Here is a 23,667-nt window from a genome sequence, read left to right as displayed (position 1 = left end):
AGAGCTAGAGCTAAGATATTTAGCATGAAATATCTTCTAATGGGTGTCTACCAAGTTTGTTCAAATAAGGTCCCTTGGGTTAAAATTGGCCCCGACCCGGGGGTCATTGATTTTCCTTATATGTGTATAGTAAAAACTTAAAAAATCTTCTTATAAAAAAAAACAAAGAGCTAGAGTTTAGATACTAAGCATGAAATATCTTCTAGTGAGTGTCTACGAAGTTTGTTCAAATAAAAGCCCTGGGGGGTTCATTGTTTTTCCCTATATGTATATAGTAAAAAACTTAAAAAATCTTCTTATAAAAACCCCAAAGAGATAGAGCTTAGATATTTATCATGAAACATCTTCTAATGGGTGACTACCAAGTTTGTTTAAATAACAGCCCCTGGTTTAAAATTTGCCTTTGCCCAGGGGGCTATATACAGATGAGTGATTTCAGGGCCATCATGACCCTCTTGTTCTACTTTTCATAGGCGAGTGTGGTTTATCCAAATAGATGTTACACTAAATAAAAGTAGTTAAGTATATTCTGCTGCAGTTTATATGGAAAACAGAATATTTTTGATATGTTGGCCTTATCTTGGGACAAATAGATAGGACAAGCACTAAAGCCTGAATATTAACAAAAGAAACATTGATAAAACAGGGGGATGTATCTGAAACAGAAATATCTTGAACATAATTTGTATATTTATTAAACAATATTACAATTAATTTTCATCATCTATCAAGTTTCCATACATAGCCTGTAGACAGACCATTGTTTTCTTCTTTACATGACCCATCAAGGTCATATTCTGCAACTTTTGTAAGACGTTTTCTGATTGGATGGTCTAGAAATGGCAATCTCCCTGGATCACCAATGAACACATTTGTTTTAAATTTACTGAACAAATTAGTTGTCCATTCCACTAGACTGTCTCTGAATTCTTCATCATAAAACATGTCACCCAAAAGAACAGTGGACCATTCTGAATTTAGTTGACCAATCATATTGTCTCTTGATGTTTGAACTGTCACCCTATTGGCTGCTGAATTCAACTGGATCGCTCTAATTGCAACTGGAATTAGATAAATTCATATATTGTAACTAAATGTCAAACTAACTACTTGTCCCTGTTTTTATTTCTTTTTTAATTGAGTGTTTTTGCCTCAAACTTAATGCTACAATAAAAAAAGAATTAAGACTCAAGATAAGGTTTTCATCCATATAAGAGTATGAAAGATTATGCTAAATGTTACTAATAATAGATTTTAATAATGTTACAGAAATTGTACATAAAGGGAAGTAATAAGATTATTTTCTTAAAACAATTAAAAATTCTCTTAAAAGTTTCGTAATTTCTATCTTTTCACATTTCTAAAATTTTGTGTTTGTAACATAGAACAAGTTGCTAAGTGCGATTCTTCCAATAACGTTTATTATTCATATTCTGCATACAAATATAACATGTGATGAACTTCTCACTTCACATCGGTGCGTTCACGACGCTGAGAAGACACGGGGCATGGGCAGATATGGACCCTCATTAAACTTAGACTACATACATACATACAAAACTCCATCGAAAATATGGGATACTGAAAAAGAATTCAGACTCGTGAATTTAAATGTTAAACATATTTCAAAGCAATATTATATTATGATGAGATCAGCATTTTTGTCAGGGCAGAGGAAAGAAAATGTTTTGAAATTTATAAACACCTGGATCAACATCATTGGCTATAACATTTTCAGCTCCACACATGACACAAGCTATTGCGGAGGCGCCACATCCACTCCCGACATCCAACACCGTGGCCCCATTAAATATAGCCGGGTTGTCTAAAATATATCTGCAAGCATAACAATAACGATATTTATACATAAACTTATCTATATGGTTAAACATACATACATTTAATATGGTAAATAATTAATATATTAATTATTGGTATGATAAGCCAAATACCTATTATTTAATACACAGAATTTTAGAGACTATATGAAAAACATTTACAGAAATCATGGTTAGCAAGTCCTTCAAATTCTGAATTAACAGAAGCATTGGAAAGCAATATTTAGGAAACTGTAACGGTAAAAACGATCTATGAAAAGTGTATTATTTAAAATTACCTTTGAGTACCGGCGAAGTGCCCTCCTATAATTTAACAGTCATGTTAAAAGGTGGCGCTAAATAAAAGGCAACTGGCAACTAAATATACTTATGCTACCATCAGCCAACAAAAACGTGATGTCTGATTGGTTTGCACTGTACGCGACTTAGTGAGAACACATTTTGAAACTGTCCCCCAAAATGGTGACTGGTTTTGTCCAGATTGGACGATGAACAAGTCTAGCCTGATAAAGATTAAGGTTATTTACCTGGTCAGAACTTGTCCCCCGGGCCAATAAAATGCCCAGAATGGATCCGAAAACGGCGCACTGTCATCTGGCCTACACTTCCACAGTGGACATCGTTTGGTGATTAAACGTAAAGCTACTTCCGGTGTCATGTGGTCCCTGGTGAGTTCTGTATTTTTAGCAATCAGGTTGTCCAATGTTGCACATCCGCATTTTGAAAAACGGAAAACATCTAAACTTTTGTAAAATCTTGCGAGTTGTGGCTGATGAAGAAACTTCATGCCTGTTTTATCTAAAATATGCTGTTTCTTCCAAAGGCTACATTTTACAACTAGCTTTTATGTGCATTTCGTCCGTTTTCATAAAGTTCACATATCCTATTTCTAAACATAACTTTTCACTGAATAGATCCACGGGTTGAGGCCCTTCCTCCCTGTTTAAAATACAAATTTAAGCATATTACAATTGATAATATTCTGTTTATTTTTTCACACATGATTTATTTTTACAGCGACTTTCCGCTCTTTAGTCAACCTATTGAAGCGGTGTAATTAATGCTATACATAAATAAAAGATCATCATTTGTAAAATTAGCAAGTTTGAATGGACATTAAGTTTTTGTCAAAGAAAAAGGGGAAACGACTTTACTTCCAGTTTTTGTCATTTAACATTTTATATATATTTGTTTGGGTTTTATTTATATAAAGGTAATGTCATCGTGGCGACTTTTCTATTATTACTACATACATATATATATATATATATATTCGGTTGGATTCCACATGTATTTGTATGCAAACGATTATGGAGGGACTTAAACCTTTAAACTGCTGAGCGTGAACTCAAGACCCTTTGATTTGAGCTTGGTATCACTAAAGAGACGCTAAATAGTAAATAGCGTTTTGCCAGGTGCCAAATGATAGTCACAGAAAATGACTTTATGCCCTGCAAACGTGTTTCCCAGCATGCATAGATCTATAGCTAATTTCCGGTACATGATGCATCTCTAAGTTCTGCCATTTAATACTTGCCGCAGAAATGCTTTTATTTCTCTACAGCTGTTTATTTTCGGTGTTTTAAAGTTTCCAAATAGTTTACTCATAGGCACATTACCTACTTTTGCATCTTTTTTCTTCTGTTCTATGTTTGCTGTAAGAACAGTTAAAGTTATTTTATTATTTTGTATATTAGGCAAAATAATACTTTTTTTTATTATGAAAAGCGCTACTGTTTGCAGGTAACATATAATTAAACAAGCATTTAATATAACATGCTCTAAAACCATTATTTGACACGTTATGCACTAATTTATGTTTTCCAAATGATATATATTATATTTGAAATTTCTTTATTTCGTTTCGTATTGTTTCTGCGCAACAATTATTGTGCCTAAAGAAGTGGCTGGCACATTTGATGTTTTACACAATACCAAGGATTAAAATATCTTTGGCACGTCAAAATATGTTCATTACAACATTAATCTAAAGATGCGTTGTTTATTTTTGCCCTCTTTATTATTCCATTCCGGCCTGTAATAAATTTAAAAATATTGATCCCGCTTTAATAATATTTATAAATACCCAAATATTTCTGAATACCTAGGATTAAAAAAAAAAGGTGAAACTTTATTTAACAGATTAAATATGAAGATTTGATTATGTCATATTTGTAAGTATAAACCCCCTGGTTGCTCTTTAAGATTTATTTGCACTTTATAATAATGCAAGCTGTGTCAGTAAAATTTAAGAACCAGCTTGCATCATTTAATCCCCCGCCCTTGCCCGTCCCGCTTCATGAATCTTCACGCAATAGGCGCCATCTCCACCCTTAATATCAGTGATCTGCCCCTGTACTGCATACTGTACAGTGCGTGGTATATCAATAAAGCGAAAGTGCAGGCGTATAATTTATTTTGTTAAATGTGTGACAAACACAGCTTTATCGATGATCATATATATAATGAAACACTGGTTGCGCCCACTATCGTTGACAATGATCACTTGGTATAGAAAAATTGATCAATTTATTCTGACGTTATTTAAAGTATTCAAAACATTTACCTCTGTTTGTTGTAACCTGGCCGGTTGGTATGAGTAACCACATGTAAACAGCATGGTAAGGATCACGAGGCGGAAATGAACCAATCAGCAGGCGTGTTTAATCGCGTGACCTTGCGGTTGAAAATATAGGTTGGACCGGTGCATTATTTTGTAGGGGTGAAAGGTCTTTAAGCATGTTAGATATACTTTTCAAACAGATCATAACGTTTTAGATGCTCGTATCGAATAAATAATATTGAATGAATCAAGAGTGGATATAGATCTAGATCGATCATTTAGATAGTTAAATTGCATTAGATATACTTTCAAACGGATACTAGCTTGGATATTTAGATGATTTTATTCATTTATTTATTCTAAATAAATGATATAAATATTTGCGGACATTTTAAACATAAAATAACTGTAAAATGGCTAATAGAAAACATCAGATGTGTGAGAAATGTAGCAGTCAATCATTGATGTCTGTGTTAAACAAATTTGTTGAGACAGTGAATATTATGGACGAAAAGGTGATGGTGCCGAGTCGACTTCGGGACATGCAGCTCAACCAAAACTCGAACTTGGAACCCACTGAGGAGAACAATAATATGGCTGTGTTACCATTCACTTCGGGAAACGGTGAGGACTTGTATAGTTATTATGAAATGATAAATGCAGTAAAAGGAGAACTTTTAAGTGGAAAAGGTCCCTTAAGTTCACATCGGATAACCAGTTTAAGTGAATCGGACGGTGATTCGGACACCCTTAGTGACGATTCTTCCGATGACGGTGTGCAACAGGATGCGGCCACGAAAACCGCTCAGGCATTTAGACATCATTTACAAGGATTATTTGGGCTGTTACATCAATTGTCGGACACTGCTAAATTTCTAGGCGACGCGTACGAAGATCAAGTTGGCGTTAAGAAAACCAAGAAATTTACTATCTGAGGAGGCCCGAACGAGTATTCGAATAGTGTTCATTCATATTTATCAATGCAAAATTCGTCGAATAGCTTCGTCAATGAGGTCAAAGTAAACATTTGCAATTATTCATCCAACGCAATTAAAGATGCATGCATCACGCATTTTGAACATTAAATAACGCTCACGTGCCTGCTGTACGCACAAACGCCGTTCATAACACACGTGACACTGACAGTTGACAGGTGAAAAAATTACAGCAAAATAATATTTGACAGCAGAGTTTCGTAATGAGTGCCTTAAGTACACTTTTCAGTGTCAAAATGTGTTGGATAATATCTAAGTCTATTATTTACCTTAAATTTCCTCTAATCTTTGTTTTATTAATTTTATTTTTCATTTAACTGATATATTACGTTATTTTATTGAAGGTTTCATTAACTAAGTTAAGTTATGTCACTTGTCATTGGTGTAATTTATGCAACATGTGATTTTGCAAGGGACATCTTTATTGACTAATGCAACGCTTATACTATTTCTTATGTGAATAATTATGTTCAATTAATTAATATTTCAAACAACATGCGCTGAGTGTTAGAATAACTTTCATATTTGTTAAAGACTAAGTTTTTTTTCGGGGGGGGGGGGGGGGTGTAAATGTTTATTTATATGTGTATTTGGAAAAGTACGATTCACCGATACACGTCACCAACTCTGAACTATCCCACACCTATTGATAAAATACAAGTACATATACATGTATATACTGTGATGTTATGGTAGGATAGTTCTTTTATAACAAGTTTGCACTTATATATGATATTTTACTACTGTTTAACGCTGGCTGTGCCCGTTTAATCATACGTTAATGATTCCATAAAAATTATATCACATGTATGTAAGGAAAAACGCCACATTATATAAAACGATGTTACAGTTTTTTAGCAGCATATAAACACAATTTACAGTCACACTTTTAGTATATGTATACCATTATTCAAATACGTTGAAGATCCGGGATTACAAAAAAGTTTACACGTGATCTCGTGCTGCATAACGTATGTTGGAAGAAGCCGACCATTCATTTGATTGTTAAAAACATTTTAAATGAAACGTGCCCGTCTGTTATCATTTACAAAATCGTAACAAATTAAAAAGATGGTCAGTGTTCATTTTGTATATACATGTATGATATCGTTTTATTTAACGCTTATTTATTTTCTGTAATATTTGATGTTACGTCAAGTATTGTTGAATCTTTAAATTGTTATCCTACAGTGAAAATGACAAAGTCAAATAAAGAAATAATAAATATTGTTGTTTGTTTTTTCATTGTAATTGTAATAATAGCACTTTACGGAACATGTGCGAACTTGAACTTCACTTTGTAAATCCGTTTTTAAACCAACTTGGACGAATGTGGACATGCGAACAATTTTATTTTATGTCATACATTGTTTGGATTAGGATTATAACAAGATTAACTGCGACGAGATTATTGTTGCTTGGTCATCTTAATTAAAATAAACAAGTTTTAGAATTCAATGCAAAAGAATTAGAATTAAATATATATTTTTTATGAAAATACAAGTTATTTCAGAGAATTTCGCATAAATTCACGCAATGTTAAAACAACGCAACTTTCGGCCCTTCCCGACTCTGACGAAGGTCTCCGAATTTCAATATATACATTTTAACGCTATTAAATTCAGTTACTTACTAAAGTTTAGTTAAAATCGACTTGGGTACATATTTGTTATCATACAATGAATTCCTGAATTCAAAATTTATAGGCCATCTATAGTTTTAAGACATGAATTGCGACTTGTCCGGGGTTCGTACTCTCAGTAAGTTAAGCTCACGTTGATAGGTAAACAAGCAACACTAATATCATAATAACTCACTCGTGATTTTAAAATACCGAAAATGACTCAGATACACGAACCGGGTGCGGTTTATGATGGTGCGGTTTATGATAACAAGAATGGTGACGTAATTAAAGCCTAAAGTTGACAAATACTCAACTTAGTCTCTTATCTATCACACGCTAAATACTCATCGTTGAGTTACTACAATTGTAATAAGGCCACATTTAAAAAAGTCTTTGTTTGCTGTCTCCCGACCCTCCTTTTTAGAGTTGGGTAGGTAGGTAGGGATTTTTTTTTTTTTTTTTTTAAAAATACATACATGTATGTTTTTGGTTTGATTCTGTTTGTTGGAAAAAACGGTTTAATAAAAAAGCGAATAAAATTTTTTAAAATTGATATATCTTACTTTTTATTTCAGTTTGTATATCTTTCAATTAGTCAATACAAGAAGTATAGTTCTTTTTAATAACAATACATGTAACAAAAGCAAAATTTCGAACATTCACCCAACATGTGAGAGGATGACTAAAACACACAAATATACTCAAATATATTATGCAAAATAACTACTGAACAACAAAAGGCATCATTATACATCAACAGTTTAAAGTCTGCTTACATTTTTTTTCCACTGAAATGAATAGTTAGTGACACAACCAGAAAAACAATTTCAAACACTAAGCAACTTCAGACAAGTAAACAGTTAAGCCACAGTATACCAACAAAATTTAGGTTCACAGTATTCATTTTTTATAGGACATCTATGGGGAATGTCTTTCTTGTGGACATTGATGCATTGCTCATAAACTGAAAGTACAATCCTAAACTTTGTTAACAGTTCTGGATTTCTCTGTGCTTCTGGCTCATCACAATGGGCACAAATATCTGGTCGTCCAATGTTGGAGGCACAGTAAGGGAACTCCACGTGAGATTGACATGACATCTGCAGTCATACAAACACTCTCCCTTGCAGAGCATCTCCTATGAAAACAGACAGAAGGCTAGACTTTATGCAATACAGATTTTGCCAAAAATGCAATTATTTTAACATTTTTAATTATACAAACACCATGGGAAATATGTAAGAAAGAATAAAATCAGGTTTCTACTTTCAGTTGATTATGTAAAAACATTTTGACATCACTATTTCAAGAAAATAAGCACAACAATGTGCAATACCAATACTAACCATCAACTGTAATGACTGAAACACAGTTGTAATCAAATTTCTCAAGGTTGTGTTTTAGAGATCATGTTTCCCTGTCAATTTATTCTTGGAGTAAATACACCTTGGTTTATCCGCATTCAGTGCCTTGCATTTTGAGCCACTAGAAGACTATTCTTAAAGCCCTGCAATAATGAGAAAATGTGATAAACGAGTGCTGAAATGGTTCAAATACTAAGACAGGTGGTACTGAAAACAATAAGATTAGTGCATTTGCTGGTTGAAGAAAATGATTATTTAATAAATACTGGTACTTATAAATGAATGAGTACATACAAGAAACTTTATTTATTTACAAAAACTTTATTTTAAGTCGATTACATGAGCACTCAGTAAGTTTTTAACCCAAACCAGTATTTAAGCATACCGTAAGAACGTCCGATTTTTTTCGGGTAAAAATCCTCGACGTCATTCAACAGATCGGCCCATGCCCAGACAAATTCATTCTCGTGGAGGTTATTTTTCAACAAAGTTGAATAAACGTAATAATAAATGTTGACGAGATGATAAAATACTCGTCTTCTTGAAGATCTTCTTACTTTCGTTTTGCAAAATTGTAACGGATGTGTACACAATCAACTTTTACCCGGCGGTACTTGATAGTCGATACACGTGACGAATAATACGCGGGAACCAGAATACTACACGCCGTTATTGAACGGATATCGGTAAAAATATGCGGCACCAGAAAAAAAAAATAAAAAAAAATGGTCGGCGAGAGCAAATAAAATTTTTCGGAGCGCAGCGTTTTTTTAGGGTCGGTCGGGAGACAGCAAACAAAGCTATTTTTAATTTAGGCCTAAAATGTCAAAGGTTTAACAAAATATTCAAACATTATATCTTCACGGTAAGAAAAATAGTTAAAATTACACAACATATATAGTCAACCTGGGCAGTGCTGCATACCATACTCTAAAACAGCGACAATGTAATGGGTTTATCTCACAAGAGCGTACAGCTATAGGCCTACCCATGAAATGCAAGCTCATCCTAACACAAGGACAGAACCATCAGTAGGCATGCAAATTACATAGCTTACAGGTGTTTTTGTTTTTTTAGATACAAACCGTTTTGTTACGGAATGCCGTTAGGGCCATCGCCTATGAATGTGTTGATCTGAAACGCGATAGTCGATAGTACGATGGTGAAAACGCGAAATCACGAAACTACGATGGTGAAAACGCGAAATTACGATGATGAAAACGCGATAGTACGATGATGAAAACGCGACAGTATGATACTACGATGATGAAAATGCGATAAACTTTCGTGTTTTCACCATCGTACTGTCGCGTTTTCACCATCGTAGTTTCGTGATTTCGCGTTTTCACCATCGTAGTTTCGTGATTTCGCGTTTTCATCATCGTACTGTCGTGTTTTCATCATCGTACTATCGCGTTTTCACCATCGTACTATCGCGTTTTCATCATCGTACTGTCGTGTTTTCATCATCGTACTATCGCGTTTTCACCGTCGTACTGTCGTGTTTTCATCATCGTACTATCGCGTTTTCATCATCGTACTATCGCGTTTTCATCATCGTACTATCGCGTTTTCACCATCGTAGTTTCGTGATTTCGTGTTTTCACCATCTTACTATCGACTATCGCGTTTCAGATTAACACATTCATAGGCGATGGCCCTAACGGCATTCCGGAATGCCGTTAGGGCCATCGCCTATGAATGGTTTGATCTGAAACGCGATACTCGACAGTACGATGATGAAAACGCGAAATCACGAAACTACGATGGTGAAAACGCGACAGTACGATGGTGAAAACACGATAGTTTATCGCGTTTTCATCATCGTAGTATCGTACTGTCGCGTTTTCATCATCGTACTATCGCGTTTTCATCATCGTGCTTTCGCGTTTTCACCATCGTAGTTTCGTGATTTCGCGTTTTCACCATCGTACTATCGACTATCGCGTTTTAGATCAACACATTCATAGGCGATGGCCCTAACGGCATTCCGTATTTTGTTCACTTTATATTGAACGTTTTCACTAGCATCGGTCTATTATGATATGAAATGCGATATTCCTAATTTTGTTAGCCAGTCAAATCTCTAAGGGGCCTGTTCTGAAAGGCGGCCTGTACGTACAGGTTAAATCGCTCTGGTTGCTGATACAGGTACTGGAAATAAAATTATGGGTTTAAAACGCATTTTCAAAACTGTCACGAAAATTATCATGAATGTGGTGGCATGCTGCTTTAATTTTTTTTAAAAATGACAACGTTCGGAATAGGTACTTTAAGTCGTTAAAATGATGCCAATCAATTGCCAGTGAGTCAATGAATAGAATTTGCCATTTGAAAGACCCTGGTCGATCACTTCATTTATTTTGTACTATAGCGTTACATAAAAATTTCGTGACCAAGGTGAAGGGTTGATATATGAAGTTAACCTTGTATAATCTGCTGATGTGACATAAAATCATCAAACACCGTGAGTAATAGCACAATTGCATGGACAATATGCGCGAAATATTCGCAAGATGCACAGAAGTCGCTAAACTTTTTCGGTGCTTTCCGCCAATCTTCGGAAAAGAAGAAATATAATTAGTGATAGTCGGATATTTGAGTTAAGAAGATCTAACAGTTTCATTGTGTGCGCCTGAATGCTAAACATTGCTTTAATATTATTAAGATTTCCGTCACGTGCTTCATCTTTGGTATCTATCACATGTCTTAAAAAATCAGGATGACAAATTGCATGACTCACAAGAATAATAATATTTATTTTGTTTATACGCGAGGTATAATCACGTGCTGAAAGCATATGCATTATAAGAATAAATTATGCAAAAAAAAAAAAAAAAAAATTATACCGCGACGGCATTTTTAATTTATAATTTAAATATCACGCGCACCGCACCGACATAAATCGTTTTTCAAACTACTACGATATTTTAATTATGATCATAAAGCAACAATAATTATTAAATGGCCAATCAGAAAGAAGATTTGAAACATAAACACGACGTTTACCAAGAGAATGTGGAACAGTCTATTTTAAAGCTATTTTAAAGGTCTTAGAAGATATCAATTAAATCATCAAAAGTGAGCTACCAACAGTACTAGTTGGGTTTAGGCTGGTAAGACACCACGGAAGTGCAGACTGGATTGGCTCTGTACTGGTGGTATTGACTAACCATTTTTGGTTCCAGCATGTCAAGTGTGAAAAACAAGTTCGAGCGACTGACGGAAGTGGCCCGCTACTCTGCAGAAAGGTTCGATTGAACTTTATAAGAGTTATAGAGCAAGTTGCATAGCAGCAACGCATTCTGGTATAATTCAACTGGGCGCGAGTTCGATCCTATACATGATAAAATTTAATAAATTTTAGATTATAATTTCTTATAATGTTTCGGATTCGACATTGTCAGAGATTTTGCCGGTGCATTACAAGATACGATATTCATTTATTTCATTATCAAAAGGCTAATAAGCCCATGATGAGGACAACTTATTACATACATACATACAACCATATGCATGATGTTGTTTCTTCAGAATGAAGAATGTTAAAGTATGGGCTATTTCTCGGGGTGGTTAGAGGGCATTTATAATCACAATTGAATTATGCATTATTTTTATATAACCACAGATAACTAAACCTGTCTAATTTCACCCAGTACAACCAATCACATTAATATACAAGATTATCTATTTTTAGAAGAAGAAATAAACAAAAAAAGCAACTACTGTATAACTATGTGATCAATAAAGGACACAGCCTTCAACTCGTGAACTAAAACTAAACTTATGTGCCGTATTTATAATACAATATATACTATCATTTTACCATCGCTTATAAACTATCGGATTATTTGAGCCGTGTCACGACAAAACCAACGTGATGCGTTTGCGACCAGCATGGATCCAGACCAGCCTGCGAATCCGCGCAGTCTGATCAGGATACATGCTGTTCGCTATCAATTTCTCTACTTGTTATAGGGTTTGTAAGCGAACAGCATGGATCCTGATCAGACTGCGCGGATGCGCAGGCTGGTCTGGATCCATGCTGGTCGCAAGCCCATTATGTTGGTTATGTCGTGACACGGCTCATTTATCTCCAAGGTCAAGTTTAAATTTAAGCTATGCGGCTTGTGATTGAAGGTCAGGTCACTGCGTGGTCAGTTTGAAGTACAACATAATGTAAAGATCAATGTTTCAAGTCTAAATCATAAGTCGAACTCGCCGTTTTTATAAGACTTTAATTAGTGCTGTCATTTTAAAAATGCATTTGATTTACACAGCCCAAGAGTGTTACTTTAATCATATTACATTTAATTAAGTACTTCCTTCAAAATATAAAACTTTGAATCTTACAAAGTACAAGCCTATCATAATTTAAGGCAAGTGATTTCATCTTACATGATCAGGAGCGGGTCCTAGCTACATGTAGGTTTCTTACAAGAGGGGATGGCGGGGAGGGGGTCGCAAAATTTCGACAAGAGGAAGATATAATAATATATAATAATTTTTTATAAAATCTTCCGATTTTCCAATTTTTGTAACCATAACAATGCTAGAATTTCACATTTTTCAAAGTCATTCATTGAGTTGTTGCAAATATGTAAAAGAGTATACACTGAAAGTCAAGAATTGTGTTAACCTGCCTTGATAACCATGAAGCCCCCAAAAGGACTATTTTTGTGACACATTTCAAAGTGCAGTAAATTTATTATTATTAGATCATGCATCTAAAGTTCATGAGCTTATTTCTTTTGAAATAGGGTACATGTATCAGTCTAATATATGTATTTTATTTAAGGATTAAAACCTTGTTTTACTGCATTTTTGGCAGCTCAAACAGTGTCCCTTGATTAAACCAGAGACCTTACCCCCTGTGTTACTTAAACACAACCTGTCAACTCTTGAATATTAATCACTTGCTATATATATCAAAGGGAAATAATTCAATCACCTTTATCATTTTATATACACATATTTACGTCCCCTTACGAACGGTAAATAAGTATTTTGGAGACATTATAATGTTATCCACCGAATGCTCATATTGTTTTGACTTTTTTTCTTTTTATTTCTAAATTTAAATTTCGAAAGCGCTTATATTGTTGTTTAAACTACGCAAGGAAACAAGACAGAATGATAATAAAGTGCAGTGTTCCAGTCAAGGAAGTAACCTATATTGACAAACGGATGTAAGCCCTTTTCCTTGAAACTTCGGAGAATATTGGTCGGACCGCATTATAAAATAGAATGTTAACGATCTAATTTGCGAAGAGGTTATGTGAACAAGACCTTTAACAACAAAATCAGCCTCATTATAGACTATAAGTTTGAGATATTGAGTACTTATTATGAATGTACTTTTGTAAATAATAAATGCATATTTTGGTTAGGGTATCTTCTGTCTATCTATCTATGGATATAGGTTCGAGTTCTACTTTGTTCATGCACACATATTGACAAACGACTCAAGTTATTGGTAGTTTCAGGGTTGCGAACGAAAGTATGGACAAATAAGCCTCATTACGTCTTCACAATTGTGCTAAAATAGATAATACTCAAACTTCAGCATTGTACATGTATTTATTCTTGTTAATATTAACATTATCATGACATCACATTGCGCCCACCATATAGCCGGTGAAAGCCGTTTTACACCACCCATCTATTATATCTCCATGATAACTGCCTTCCTTAATCCAAACTTGAGAGCCCTGCTCTAACTGCAGAGCCCATTCTTTAGAGACAGACTGATAGTCAATCGCACCATGGGCACCGACATATGCTGTGTCCAATCTGTTTCCGTCTTTAACAAGATCTAGTAATTTGCTCGTTTCTGAACGTGCCATAGCAGCTAAATGGAACACATATAATCCCCTCCGCGGGGCAGTAAAAACGCCAGAATGGGAATTGTAGCCGTGACCTACGTTTGTAAATACTTTGTCGAAAATGATTGTCTGATCACGTTCATATTTGACGTCTCCAGACACCGACAAACATGCCGTAAAACCGATTGCCGTGTTACCTGAAATGAAAAACATGAATTAGGTGAAGTGTGCCAGAGCACAGTTCAGCCACCGCATCGCTCCTGGGCAGGCTGTCAAGCAGTTTACCAGTACTAGTTCCCTTCACTTTTGCAAGGAACTGATTACTTCTGTACATACAAGAGCAGAGGTACAGTGCAAATGACCGTAGAAAAGAGTTCATGATCAATCACAACAAAAGTGACCTGCGTCGTCCGGGAACCTAATAGATTCAAAGTCCACCGCTCTACTTATCAGAGCTAACCGGGCGTTTTTAGGTAAAGTGTTCAATCATTAACTTTTTTGTATAAATCCAGTGTATCACGATACAAGATGTCATTTTTATAATTATGTATCATCGCTGTATGAAAAGAGCGATCTTCATGCAGTGACAGCAATCATTATGTAAAGCCATGATCGTTAGGAAAAATTATCCGTCTTAGATTAGAAATTGAAAGATAACCGACTAACGCGAAAATTATCCTAATCACTGATTGTGTATACCTTTAAAGGTACAAATGTAAACCAAGCTATATTCTAAATGTGTACCAAGATGGCATAAACTATAAGTATTCTAAAATGATATAGTTCCAGATGGAATAAATCTTAGATTCTAGTATACAATGGCGGCATTATACATATAACATAAGTAATCTTTACTAGGATATTTTTTTCTATGAATATGGGATTTATTTTAATCGGGTGGAATGAAAATAAATATTTCACAAGTTGCGGTAGCCACGAGTGAAATATGATAATTTTCACATCATGATCGAGATGAAAATCGCATCATCTGCTCGTTACATACTTTTTTGACCTAACGATTAGATTGACTTCCTTATATTTATATTTGATATGAATTTTGAAGAAAAAAGTCTGGAAAGACACCAGTGAAAATACGGAAAACATGTTTCATTGCAGAGAAAAAAATATATTTTTACAATGAAAATATGAAAATGAAAATATGCATTTTATTTCATCCATGTATATGTTAGTGTTCATCCGTGCTGTTCTACAGAAATTAGAAACTTCGACGGGAGCGATAGCGACAGGAGAATGTTTCTAATTTCTGTAGAACAGCACGGATGAATACTAACATATTTAGTGTCAAGCTTTATTTGGCCCCATTATCATTCACTGTATTACGCCACTACGCGGTTTTATGAAGTACTATGAAAAATAGAAGTCGACTATGGACGGAATTCGATATAGTATCGACTTTTGTACTTCTATGAAAATTAACGCACATCTTTTTTAAGAAATACAGCGTTTTCATTGGATGACAAATAAAGTTGGACACTAAACTGCTGTATAATTCATTTTTAAGTATAAATTATAATAAATTTGCATTATTTAAAATTACAACTTTACCCTGGCAGCATAATACCTGAATTTTAGTAAACTCAGATGACATTATTCCATGTAACATTTCGCAGATCGCAAACTTTTTAGAAATAATGGTACAGTAATTAAGTATACCCAGTCAGTATATGATACTACAAAATTGCCATAATTATGCACAGATGGTATAAAACCTGATCAAACATATTACTCAGATGGTGTATTCAAATTTAAGTTTATCAAGATGGCATAATACCAGAATGTATTTTGCTTTAACATACCATTGGTAATGGATCGCGTGTTAGCCAAGTTTAATTTTTTGTTGCCGTTGTCTTGGTGGGCAGAGATTGTTTTCTGAAGTACCTAAAATAACAACATCAATAACATAAACATTTAACACATCTATAGGTAAATATGGAAGATATGTTCAAGTTATTATATATATAATGCATTGTTGAGTATAACACTGACCTCTATTGGACGAGTACTTAGTCAAACCTTTATTGAACACTGGCCCGAACCGAGTGATATATATATATAGATGTTGTAGATGCAGTGTACACTTTACAGGAAAAAGTACGCATTTTATCTAAACCATCTTTTATCTCTTAGTATGTGTTTTTATAAGTACAGTTACAGTAATTTAGTATTTTGTATGGAAATAAAAAACAACAACAACTAAAGTTTTGTTTACGTGTTTGCTATGACAGTTGGTTAATATCCAATGCTACATACGCCCGACATGTTTTATATCAAATATTTATACCTTGTTTATTTAAACACATTTTTGCCCTGTTCTAAGACGAAACAATATTCATTTTAAAGCAGCGTACCTGCAGATTGATGCATTTTTTTCATGAAAATTTTGAAAATGTATTTAAAAGTAAAAATTAATATTGTGTGTAAACATGGAAAGTAACAAACACATTGCAAAAAAAGGTCAACATCTGCAAAAATAGCCTTTACTGCGTCAGTCTTGAATTGTTTTTACTTAAGTAGTACATTTTTCTCATGTTTGATATTATTGAAACAGCTTGGCTCATCTGGATGTATGCAGCTTTAAAAAGCATAACATGCTATATATTGAACTTTTCTTAATATTAAAAAAAACTGGCCTATATAGTAAACTAGGCTTGGAACCAAACATTTTTGTCTCAGACTAGGCCAAGCGACGTCACGTGATAAAGCACGTGTATGACGTGAAACAGAGTATAAGAAACAAAGCAGGTACCTGTATTTGTTTTTCAGCTGCCTTAAGTCTTTCTAGAATACCGTTGATCGTGTTCTTCCCTTTGAAGTTATCATCGGACCCTTTAACGCAAAAACAGGTTTGAACATTTAGAAAATAAACGACCGAAAATAGAAATAGTATTTTCATTTTGTATCTAACTCGACACTGACTTTACATACGTTCGGTAAACGTTTATATAGAGAATCTATGACACGTGCTGGTCATTTTATTGTCGGTACTCTATTTTTAGTAAACCTCTTTATACTAGTAACATAATTTTTATTTTTGTATAAATATTAACAGAAATGTGCATTTTTTTAAAAAGAAAAGAAATAGTGTGACGGCCTTCGTTGCAATAACAAGAAAACAATTACCAGAAATATTAGAAATGGTGCTAGATTTACTGCATGTGCTATGAAATTAAGAACAGCACTGCGTCCACCTTAACGTAAGTAATAGTGTCATTTTTAAGTGTTATAATTCTATGCATGTATTAACCAATTCATATTTTATTGTTGTATGTAGTAAAATTGGTGTATATGTTGTTGTTTGTTTTTTCCCTTTTTATATCTTTTTCCTTGTATTGTTTGTTTTGAAAAAAAATTAAATAAACAATAATAATAAGAATAATCTAGAGACACACTACTTTGAATTTAAACATGCGTTCCGAGCTTAGCATATTTTGTAATATATCAATCAATATTTATCTTCGGTAACCCGGGCTTTATAATCATAATGGAATGTGAACCATGAATTCTCACAATGATGTCATTGAAGGTATTTCGATTCGTTTTTGTATTGTTTGTTGTTGTTGTTGTTTTTTATTCACTTATTTTTTATATTCATTCATTCATTCATTCATTCATTCATTCATTCATTCATTCATTCATTCATTCATTCATTCATTCATTCATTCATTCATTCATTGCTAGTATGCTACATTTCTATTTTAAGTAAGCCCTGAGATGAAGAATTTATAAAACTTAAAGTCACAAGTGATGCCTAACTAACTATTCAATTAAAGTCCTTATCTCTTCTCGTTAAAAGTCATTTAAGAATCATCATGTATGAAAATTACTAAACACCGAAACGTCACTTGTTTTCGTAGAAATGGCTTACGCAAAAGAGTCCAAAATATCAAAACATTATCTTAACTGATCAGTACTGAACTTCACGAACTTGTACTCTTTGAGCACATGTTTAATCTCTCATCACTATCATAGATAATAATCTGTGCCCGTATAATAAGGTTATACGAATTACTATGAACTTTATAAGGTAAAACAAAACAAAGGGATATGCTTCGCATCATATGGTGAATTTTACTATGTATCGTAATGTAATATAATATTTAATGTTCGGAAATTTTCATTTATTTGAAAAATTGAACGGATAAAAGAATAAATGGGAATCGCAAATATTTGATGAAAGTTTTCTGTGAAAAACTGGAAGCATATCGCAAAATCATTCAGTGAATTACTGAATTCAAAATGAATAGGTCACATTCTGGCAATTGGTAACTTTTAAGGACACGAATGGTGGCATGTTTTGGGTCCGTACTCTCAGTACTTGGAAAGGCGGATTGACTACCATCATCAAGTCTAGAATACAAGATGAAGTATATACATGTAACGTTAACTTTATAAAACAACCTCTCTATGCCGTTTATTAACATGAAAATTAACTCTTGTCGACGGCTTCGTAAGCTAGCACTCCACATTAAATTCCAAGCTCTTGCCTTCAATGTCCTATACACTTTTCTTTTTATTCTGATCTCAATCTCCAAAACCCGAGAGGAAAAGACATCTTTTTGAGAGCATATTAGTCATAACATTTTAAATCTATAATAAAATTATCCCATGTATACAATAGCCAGATAATTTAAAAACTTGCAATCTCCAAAATAGGCTATGGTATCTGCAAGAAAGGGCTACAGAAACACTTTCTCTGCCTTAGCAAAACCATATACATGAAAAAAATATAACAATTAAACTGGTTCTTTGCCTAGAAGATTTTTGTGTTGTAGCTTAAAGTTTGTTACCCGTGACATTTGTTAACATCTGACTAGACGGAGCGAGTTAAATGCGTTCGAAAATTACTGATAATGTTTTCCAGTCGACGTTTTTCTAATATCGCGGCCTGTTATGACTGCTTCTACTTTGTTTTTATTTGTTTGGTGTAAGTATACAACAAAAGAAAAACATATGAACAATTATAAACCTTTATTTTAAGAGTATATAGATTATGAGATATATATAATAATCAAATTATAAATTCAGGCACTTTAATAAATCTGTTAAGCAAAAAAAAGGAAGATAGTTTACATGTATAGTAGAGATGATACGGGTTTCTTTAGAAGTTTATTTACACAAAATACCTTTGTTGGTTGTGTTAAAGTCGCACTAACATGGTAAAGTTCATATGGCGTACTTGACAAGCTTTACTGGTGAAGGAGCACCTCGAATGCCCCTTCAAGCATTATTTCAAGCGCAGGCAAGTACCTGATTAGAACATATGAATTCTGTTATCTAGCTAGCGAGTTTCATAACATGAAAGGTCCCTAGTGGGATTTGAACCGGCAGCTATAATTAAGGGGAAGGTTGGTTGTAGTTAGACACCTTAACCCCTCGGTCACGGCCGCGTATTTAACACAAGAAATGTGATACAAAAAATAAATTAGTTAACATTTGCTAACGGTTCGTTTTTTAAAACAGTTCTCTGCCTACTGCCCTGTAACTTCCTAGAACTGTTGATCATACCATTAACTAGAACAGCAACAAGAAGTCCAATTATCAGTGGACCGCATGCTGCACATAAAGAAGCCACTATTTGGCCTTCAGTAGTTACCGGAAACATATCGCCATAACCCACGGTTGTCATTGTTATAACTGCCCACCAGAACGCGTCTGGAATACTTTGATATTTTGTTTCATAACCAGGAAACTCAGCGCTGTATATTACAGTTCCCCAGAATACAACAAGAATGGATGAAAGGAAAGTAATAAAAATCAACTGCCCAAAGCAAGACTTTAAAGTGTACACGAAAACGTCCGTTCCAAGCATTAACTTAAAATGTTTAAAAATTCTTAAAAGACGGAGGATACGGAAAATTCTCAAAACACAGAAAACCCTGAAGACAGACAAATTTTCCGCTACAAGAAGTTCAATGACAAAGGACAGCCACTCTGGAAGGATAGCCAAGAAATCTATTATACCAAGGAAAGACAAAATGAAGTTTTTCCTGTTTGGTGAATACAACAGTCGCAAGATGTATTCTACGGTAAAGAATAAACAGCATACTAAAGATATGATGGTAGCCTCAAAAAGTACAACCGGTTCTTTAGTGACTTTATTATAGCCCCGGTCCACAGTGGTACTGGTTTCCACAGTTGAAACAGTTTGCAAATATGGTGTTGTTGCAGCAACGAAAATCTGATATCCCGGCATATATCTTCGCCCATATTGATGTTTCCGGGTTGCTAAGAATATTCCAGATTTTGTTTCCCGTTCCAGTGTGAGGAGACATATTTCTGTTTTCAGTCACACCTGCTAAATGTCCATTTGTAGAACGAGGCTGAAAAAATAGACAAATGTAAAAATATTCATATAATACATAACAAACAAATAATATACAATTCCCAGCTTTATATTCGTAAATAACTTCATTTTTTTCAGTGGAAGATCCAGAGACCGAGATATGTTGAACTTCGATACCTTGGCATGTGTTTGTTTTGTAAACACTGATAAAGTCTACCATTTTTTCTATTTCCATCTCAAATACACCAGAATGTTGAAACACTTGTATGACAGCTCCCTATTTGTATTTTTAATAAACTATTTATAAAACTGACTTCCAAACAATAATTAATACACAATTAGATGAGTATTTTGTAGATCTATACTTTAAGTACACCAAACTAAAAGGCTTTTGAGAAATACAACTAAAAGTATTTCTGAGTCATAATGGACCTTAAATCCAGCAGATGTATGGATTAATATACCTACCAATGAAATGTCCCCGCTGATCATCACTTCCAAATCAGGAGTCAATCCCCAAAACATTAGTTCATTCCTAACAAGCGGACCATCGATGTGTGACGGGATGAAAACCTTACCAGTTCGTAAAAAGTTTAACACTATCTGAAAAAATGATACATCAGTCAATATGACTTAACTTTATTAATAAGAACAAAAACACATAGAATCGTTTCTATACAATGCATGCTGTTTTGAATGACATTCATCATCAATGGGAACGTTTTCAGTATCTTACTCGGTCATTTATTGTGTAAAATCGCAAGCATAACTTTTGAAGATCATCATCAAATGATCTTACTCGGTTATTCGGGTAAAATCCCAATCATATCATAAATTCATCAATTGATTTTACTCGGTCATTATCGGGTAAAACCGTACCAATGATACGTTCTAATTCTAAAACAATACGTAAACAACACGTTTACTTTGAAAACATTACTGTTTTATAGAACAGAAAAGAATGAATTCATGTTCCAACCTTAAAAGCATCAGGGTCTCTATCAAAGAAGTAGTCATTTTTCCCAGGTCTATGATTAGCCTCCAAAAAGCTTTCGTCTGTCAGAGGACCGCTTTTAATTCGCATTATTGTAGATCTGTAATGATATAATAGGTTGTCTTCCTTTATTAATCATGGTGTTAAAGTAATACATTCATCTTATTATTTCGAAAAAATATACATGTAGGTACAAAATTCAACCGCAGATGTGATACTTGCTTGATTTGGCGACTTTAACGGATCCATTTTCATTATTCGTAGACACCATACATCGTTTATTAAAACAATTAATGTTAACAACATAAAACAGTTTCTTGAAGTCTTTTTTATAGCATTATCAAATCCCAATTACATGTATTATTGTAAATGATTAAAGGAATGTAATTGTTTGTATGATTTTATATTGCATGTACACATTATAAGACACAAAATAAATGTACCTATAAGTTTCGAATATAACTCCTCCAATATTAAAGGTCAGCGTTTCATTTCCAGAATCATTTCCTTCCAGAAGTCTGTTAGATTCAATTGCAGACGACATACTGTTTTCCATACTCATTACCGTTGTTATATTTCATTTCCTGGCATAAATTTAAGTGTTGATATCTCACTGACTGTTCTAAAATCAGGTTTGGATTTCTTCCTTTATGATCTAAATTCAGATATTGATACCTCACGAGTTAACTTAAATCCAAAGGTTTTTTACCGACTGATCGTTGTTGACCCTGCCTTTAACAGTTGTTTAGCTGAACTCGAATCTGAAAACAATCGTAAATCTGCCTTATCTTTCAAATAATCCGTAACAAGTCTTAGAAATTAGCAAGGATTTGTTGCATTTTATATAAATGATCAAGGCTGAATATAATAAACTTGACGTAGTTCTATATAATTATATATATTGAGACACTTACTAGTATGATTGTCGAACCGACGATTGTTTATTGTGCTGAAATTATAGTAAATCCTCTGATTGTATGTAATAATTATATATAATTTCAGCAGTTTACATAAAATTAGAGGAAAATGTAACAACTCACGGCTGTTCTCTATAAAACATTAACGTGAAGTAAACAATAACCAATATAATAGTGCATAATGCACAAAACCTGACTGATGCTTATACTCTTTGTAGATTTATACTTACTTGTCAATATCAATGCATTTATTAGAACAGAACACAACAGTGATTCTACAGAGGCTAAAAGCCTGTTATTTTTCCATATAATCCGATAGCATAAGTATAACTGAAATATAAAATAAAATTAATGTTATAGTAGACGCAACTGATGAAGACATCATTGAATATATAAATTAAACGTATGATATAGCATAAAATGTTAACACCATTAAAGTTGTAGAAGTGTGCAATTATTAGGGGAGAGAATGTGTAAGGGGCCGGCTAGCTCAGCCGGTAGACCAACATACCGGTAATACGAGGGTCCCGGGTTCGAATTCAGGTCAGACTTACGTTACCGCCACGCCTTGGGACAATAGTTCTAATGCCATCTTATCAAATGTTTACAGGCCCGAGATATACGACCTTGGTCAAATAGTTTTCGATTATATACATATAAGTGTATTTCCATTCAAAAACGTACACACTCAAGTCCATCGGTTCAGAAAACACAACCTAGTAGGTAAATATGAAGTAAGTGAAATGTATCCGATTTATATAAAAACACACAAACAAAAACAAACCCAGACGTTCTATCTAAACATGATGTGTACATACTCCAAAACCTAATTAGCCTGTTTATGCTGTTGCTGAATATTGTAAAATGCTTTAGATATATCAAGTCAAAGATATTACACTAAATTTCACATTTATCCGGGAATATTCCGTAAACCTTAATTAATGAACATGGAAACAGCACACTATAATATCAGTTTGAAGCAACAAACTTTTTACAGCAGATTTTAAGATGATTATGCTTTTGTAACTATTTTTACTCTTTCAATGAAGTCAGCAGACATGCGCAGCGTTTCTGTCTTGTATAAAGGTATGCTTCAAGGTCGCGATAGCAGCATTTCAATATATCTTCGCTTTGGTAACGTTATTTTCTAGGCTCAGTCGGTAATGTAGAACCGAATAAAAATCAAAGCAACTATTAAGAGGTACAAATGTGACTAAGTTCTTTACATCTTTATAAACATTTA

General features: G+C 33.9%; 5 protein-coding genes and 1 long non-coding RNA gene across 6 annotated transcripts; 1 reads left to right on the top strand and 5 right to left on the bottom strand.

Moving 5' to 3' along the window:
• Positions 1-677: 677 nt before the first annotated feature.
• LOC132748285 (electron transfer flavoprotein beta subunit lysine methyltransferase-like) lies at positions 678-4,530 on the bottom strand. The gene is made up of 4 exons (XM_060737855.1): positions 4,405-4,530; positions 2,366-2,777; positions 1,706-1,836; positions 678-1,061 (listed from the first exon to the last, which is right to left on the bottom strand). Exons 2-4 carry the CDS (start codon positions 2,623-2,625, stop codon positions 721-723), a joined length of 732 nt encoding a protein of 243 aa, XP_060593838.1. The 5' UTR covers positions 2,626-2,777; positions 4,405-4,530; the 3' UTR covers positions 678-720.
• A 73-nt stretch (positions 4,531-4,603) lies between these two features.
• LOC132748286 (mid1-interacting protein 1-like) lies at positions 4,604-5,752 on the top strand. The gene has a single exon (XM_060737856.1). The coding sequence runs from the start codon at positions 4,815-4,817 to the stop codon at positions 5,334-5,336; it is 522 nt and encodes a 173-aa protein (XP_060593839.1). The 5' UTR covers positions 4,604-4,814; the 3' UTR covers positions 5,337-5,752.
• Positions 5,753-7,428: 1,676 nt separating this feature from the next.
• Positions 7,429-9,200, bottom strand: LOC132748275 (uncharacterized). The gene is made up of 3 exons (XR_009628232.1): positions 8,770-9,200; positions 8,367-8,527; positions 7,429-8,158 (listed from the first exon to the last, which is right to left on the bottom strand). It is a non-coding gene; the product is annotated as an uncharacterized LOC132748275 (long non-coding RNA).
• Positions 9,201-13,945: 4,745 nt separating this feature from the next.
• On the bottom strand, positions 13,946-17,161 carry LOC132748273 (cerebellin-1-like). Its single transcript, XM_060737844.1, has 3 exons — positions 16,977-17,161; positions 16,027-16,108; positions 13,946-14,406 (listed from the first exon to the last, which is right to left on the bottom strand). The coding sequence occupies exons 1-3, from the start codon at positions 17,121-17,123 to the stop codon at positions 13,997-13,999; spliced, it is 639 nt and encodes a 212-aa protein (XP_060593827.1). The 5' UTR covers positions 17,124-17,161; the 3' UTR covers positions 13,946-13,996.
• A 2,149-nt stretch (positions 17,162-19,310) lies between these two features.
• Positions 19,311-20,551, bottom strand: LOC132748284 (potassium voltage-gated channel subfamily D member 2-like). Its single transcript, XM_060737853.1, has one exon. It carries the CDS (start codon positions 20,421-20,423, stop codon positions 19,653-19,655), a length of 771 nt encoding a protein of 256 aa, XP_060593836.1. The 5' UTR covers positions 20,424-20,551; the 3' UTR covers positions 19,311-19,652.
• LOC132748295 (potassium voltage-gated channel protein Shaw-like) lies at positions 20,513-23,511 on the bottom strand. Its single transcript, XM_060737866.1, has 6 exons — positions 23,243-23,511; positions 21,951-22,268; positions 21,493-21,607; positions 20,982-21,116; positions 20,691-20,790; positions 20,513-20,550 (listed from the first exon to the last, which is right to left on the bottom strand). Exons 2-6 carry the CDS (start codon positions 22,067-22,069, stop codon positions 20,513-20,515), a joined length of 507 nt encoding a protein of 168 aa, XP_060593849.1. The 5' UTR covers positions 22,070-22,268; positions 23,243-23,511.
• Positions 23,512-23,667: the final 156 nt, after the last annotated feature.

This window comes from Ruditapes philippinarum, unplaced genomic scaffold, assembly GCF_026571515.1.
Source record: "Ruditapes philippinarum isolate M1 unplaced genomic scaffold, ASM2657151v2 ctg1483_1_1_1_1, whole genome shotgun sequence".
Taxonomy (NCBI): domain Eukaryota; kingdom Metazoa; phylum Mollusca; class Bivalvia; order Venerida; family Veneridae; genus Ruditapes; species Ruditapes philippinarum.
Note: the sequence above shows the minus strand (reverse complement) of the source record. Positions and strands in the feature narration are given on the sequence as shown.

Bases quoted from the DNA above. Each gene is read 5' to 3' on its own strand.
- LOC132748295 (XM_060737866.1), bottom strand. From the start codon at position 22,069: ATGAGTATGGAAAACAGTATGTCGTCTGCAATTGAATCTAACAGACTT. The intron at 21,608-21,950 runs GTACATTTATTT...ATATCATTACAG, and splicing joins GTTATATTCGAAACTTATAG to ATCTACAATAATGCGAATTA. The intron at 21,117-21,492 runs GTTGGAACATGA...TCATTTTTTCAG, and splicing joins GAGACCCTGATGCTTTTAAG to ATAGTGTTAAACTTTTTACG.
- LOC132748273 (XM_060737844.1), bottom strand. From the start codon at position 17,123: ATGAAAATACTATTTCTATTTTCGGTCGTTTATTTTCTAAATGTTCAA. The intron at 16,109-16,976 runs GTACCTGCTTTG...TTGTTATTTTAG, and splicing joins CAGCTGAAAAACAAATACAG to GTACTTCAGAAAACAATCTC. The intron at 14,407-16,026 runs GTATGTTAAAGC...TTTTCATTTCAG, and splicing joins CACGCGATCCATTACCAATG to GTAACACGGCAATCGGTTTT.
- LOC132748286 (XM_060737856.1), top strand. From the start codon at position 4,815: ATGGCTAATAGAAAACATCAGATGTGTGAGAAATGTAGCAGTCAATCA.
- LOC132748285 (XM_060737855.1), bottom strand. From the start codon at position 2,625: ATGAAGTTTCTTCATCAGCCACAACTCGCAAGATTTTACAAAAGTTTA. The intron at 1,837-2,365 runs GTAAATAACCTT...TTATGCTTGCAG, and splicing joins GGGGGACAAGTTCTGACCAG to ATATATTTTAGACAACCCGG. The intron at 1,062-1,705 runs GTGTTTATAAAT...ATCTAATTCCAG, and splicing joins AGCCAATGATGTTGATCCAG to TTGCAATTAGAGCGATCCAG.
- LOC132748284 (XM_060737853.1), bottom strand. From the start codon at position 20,423: ATGCCGGGATATCAGATTTTCGTTGCTGCAACAACACCATATTTGCAA.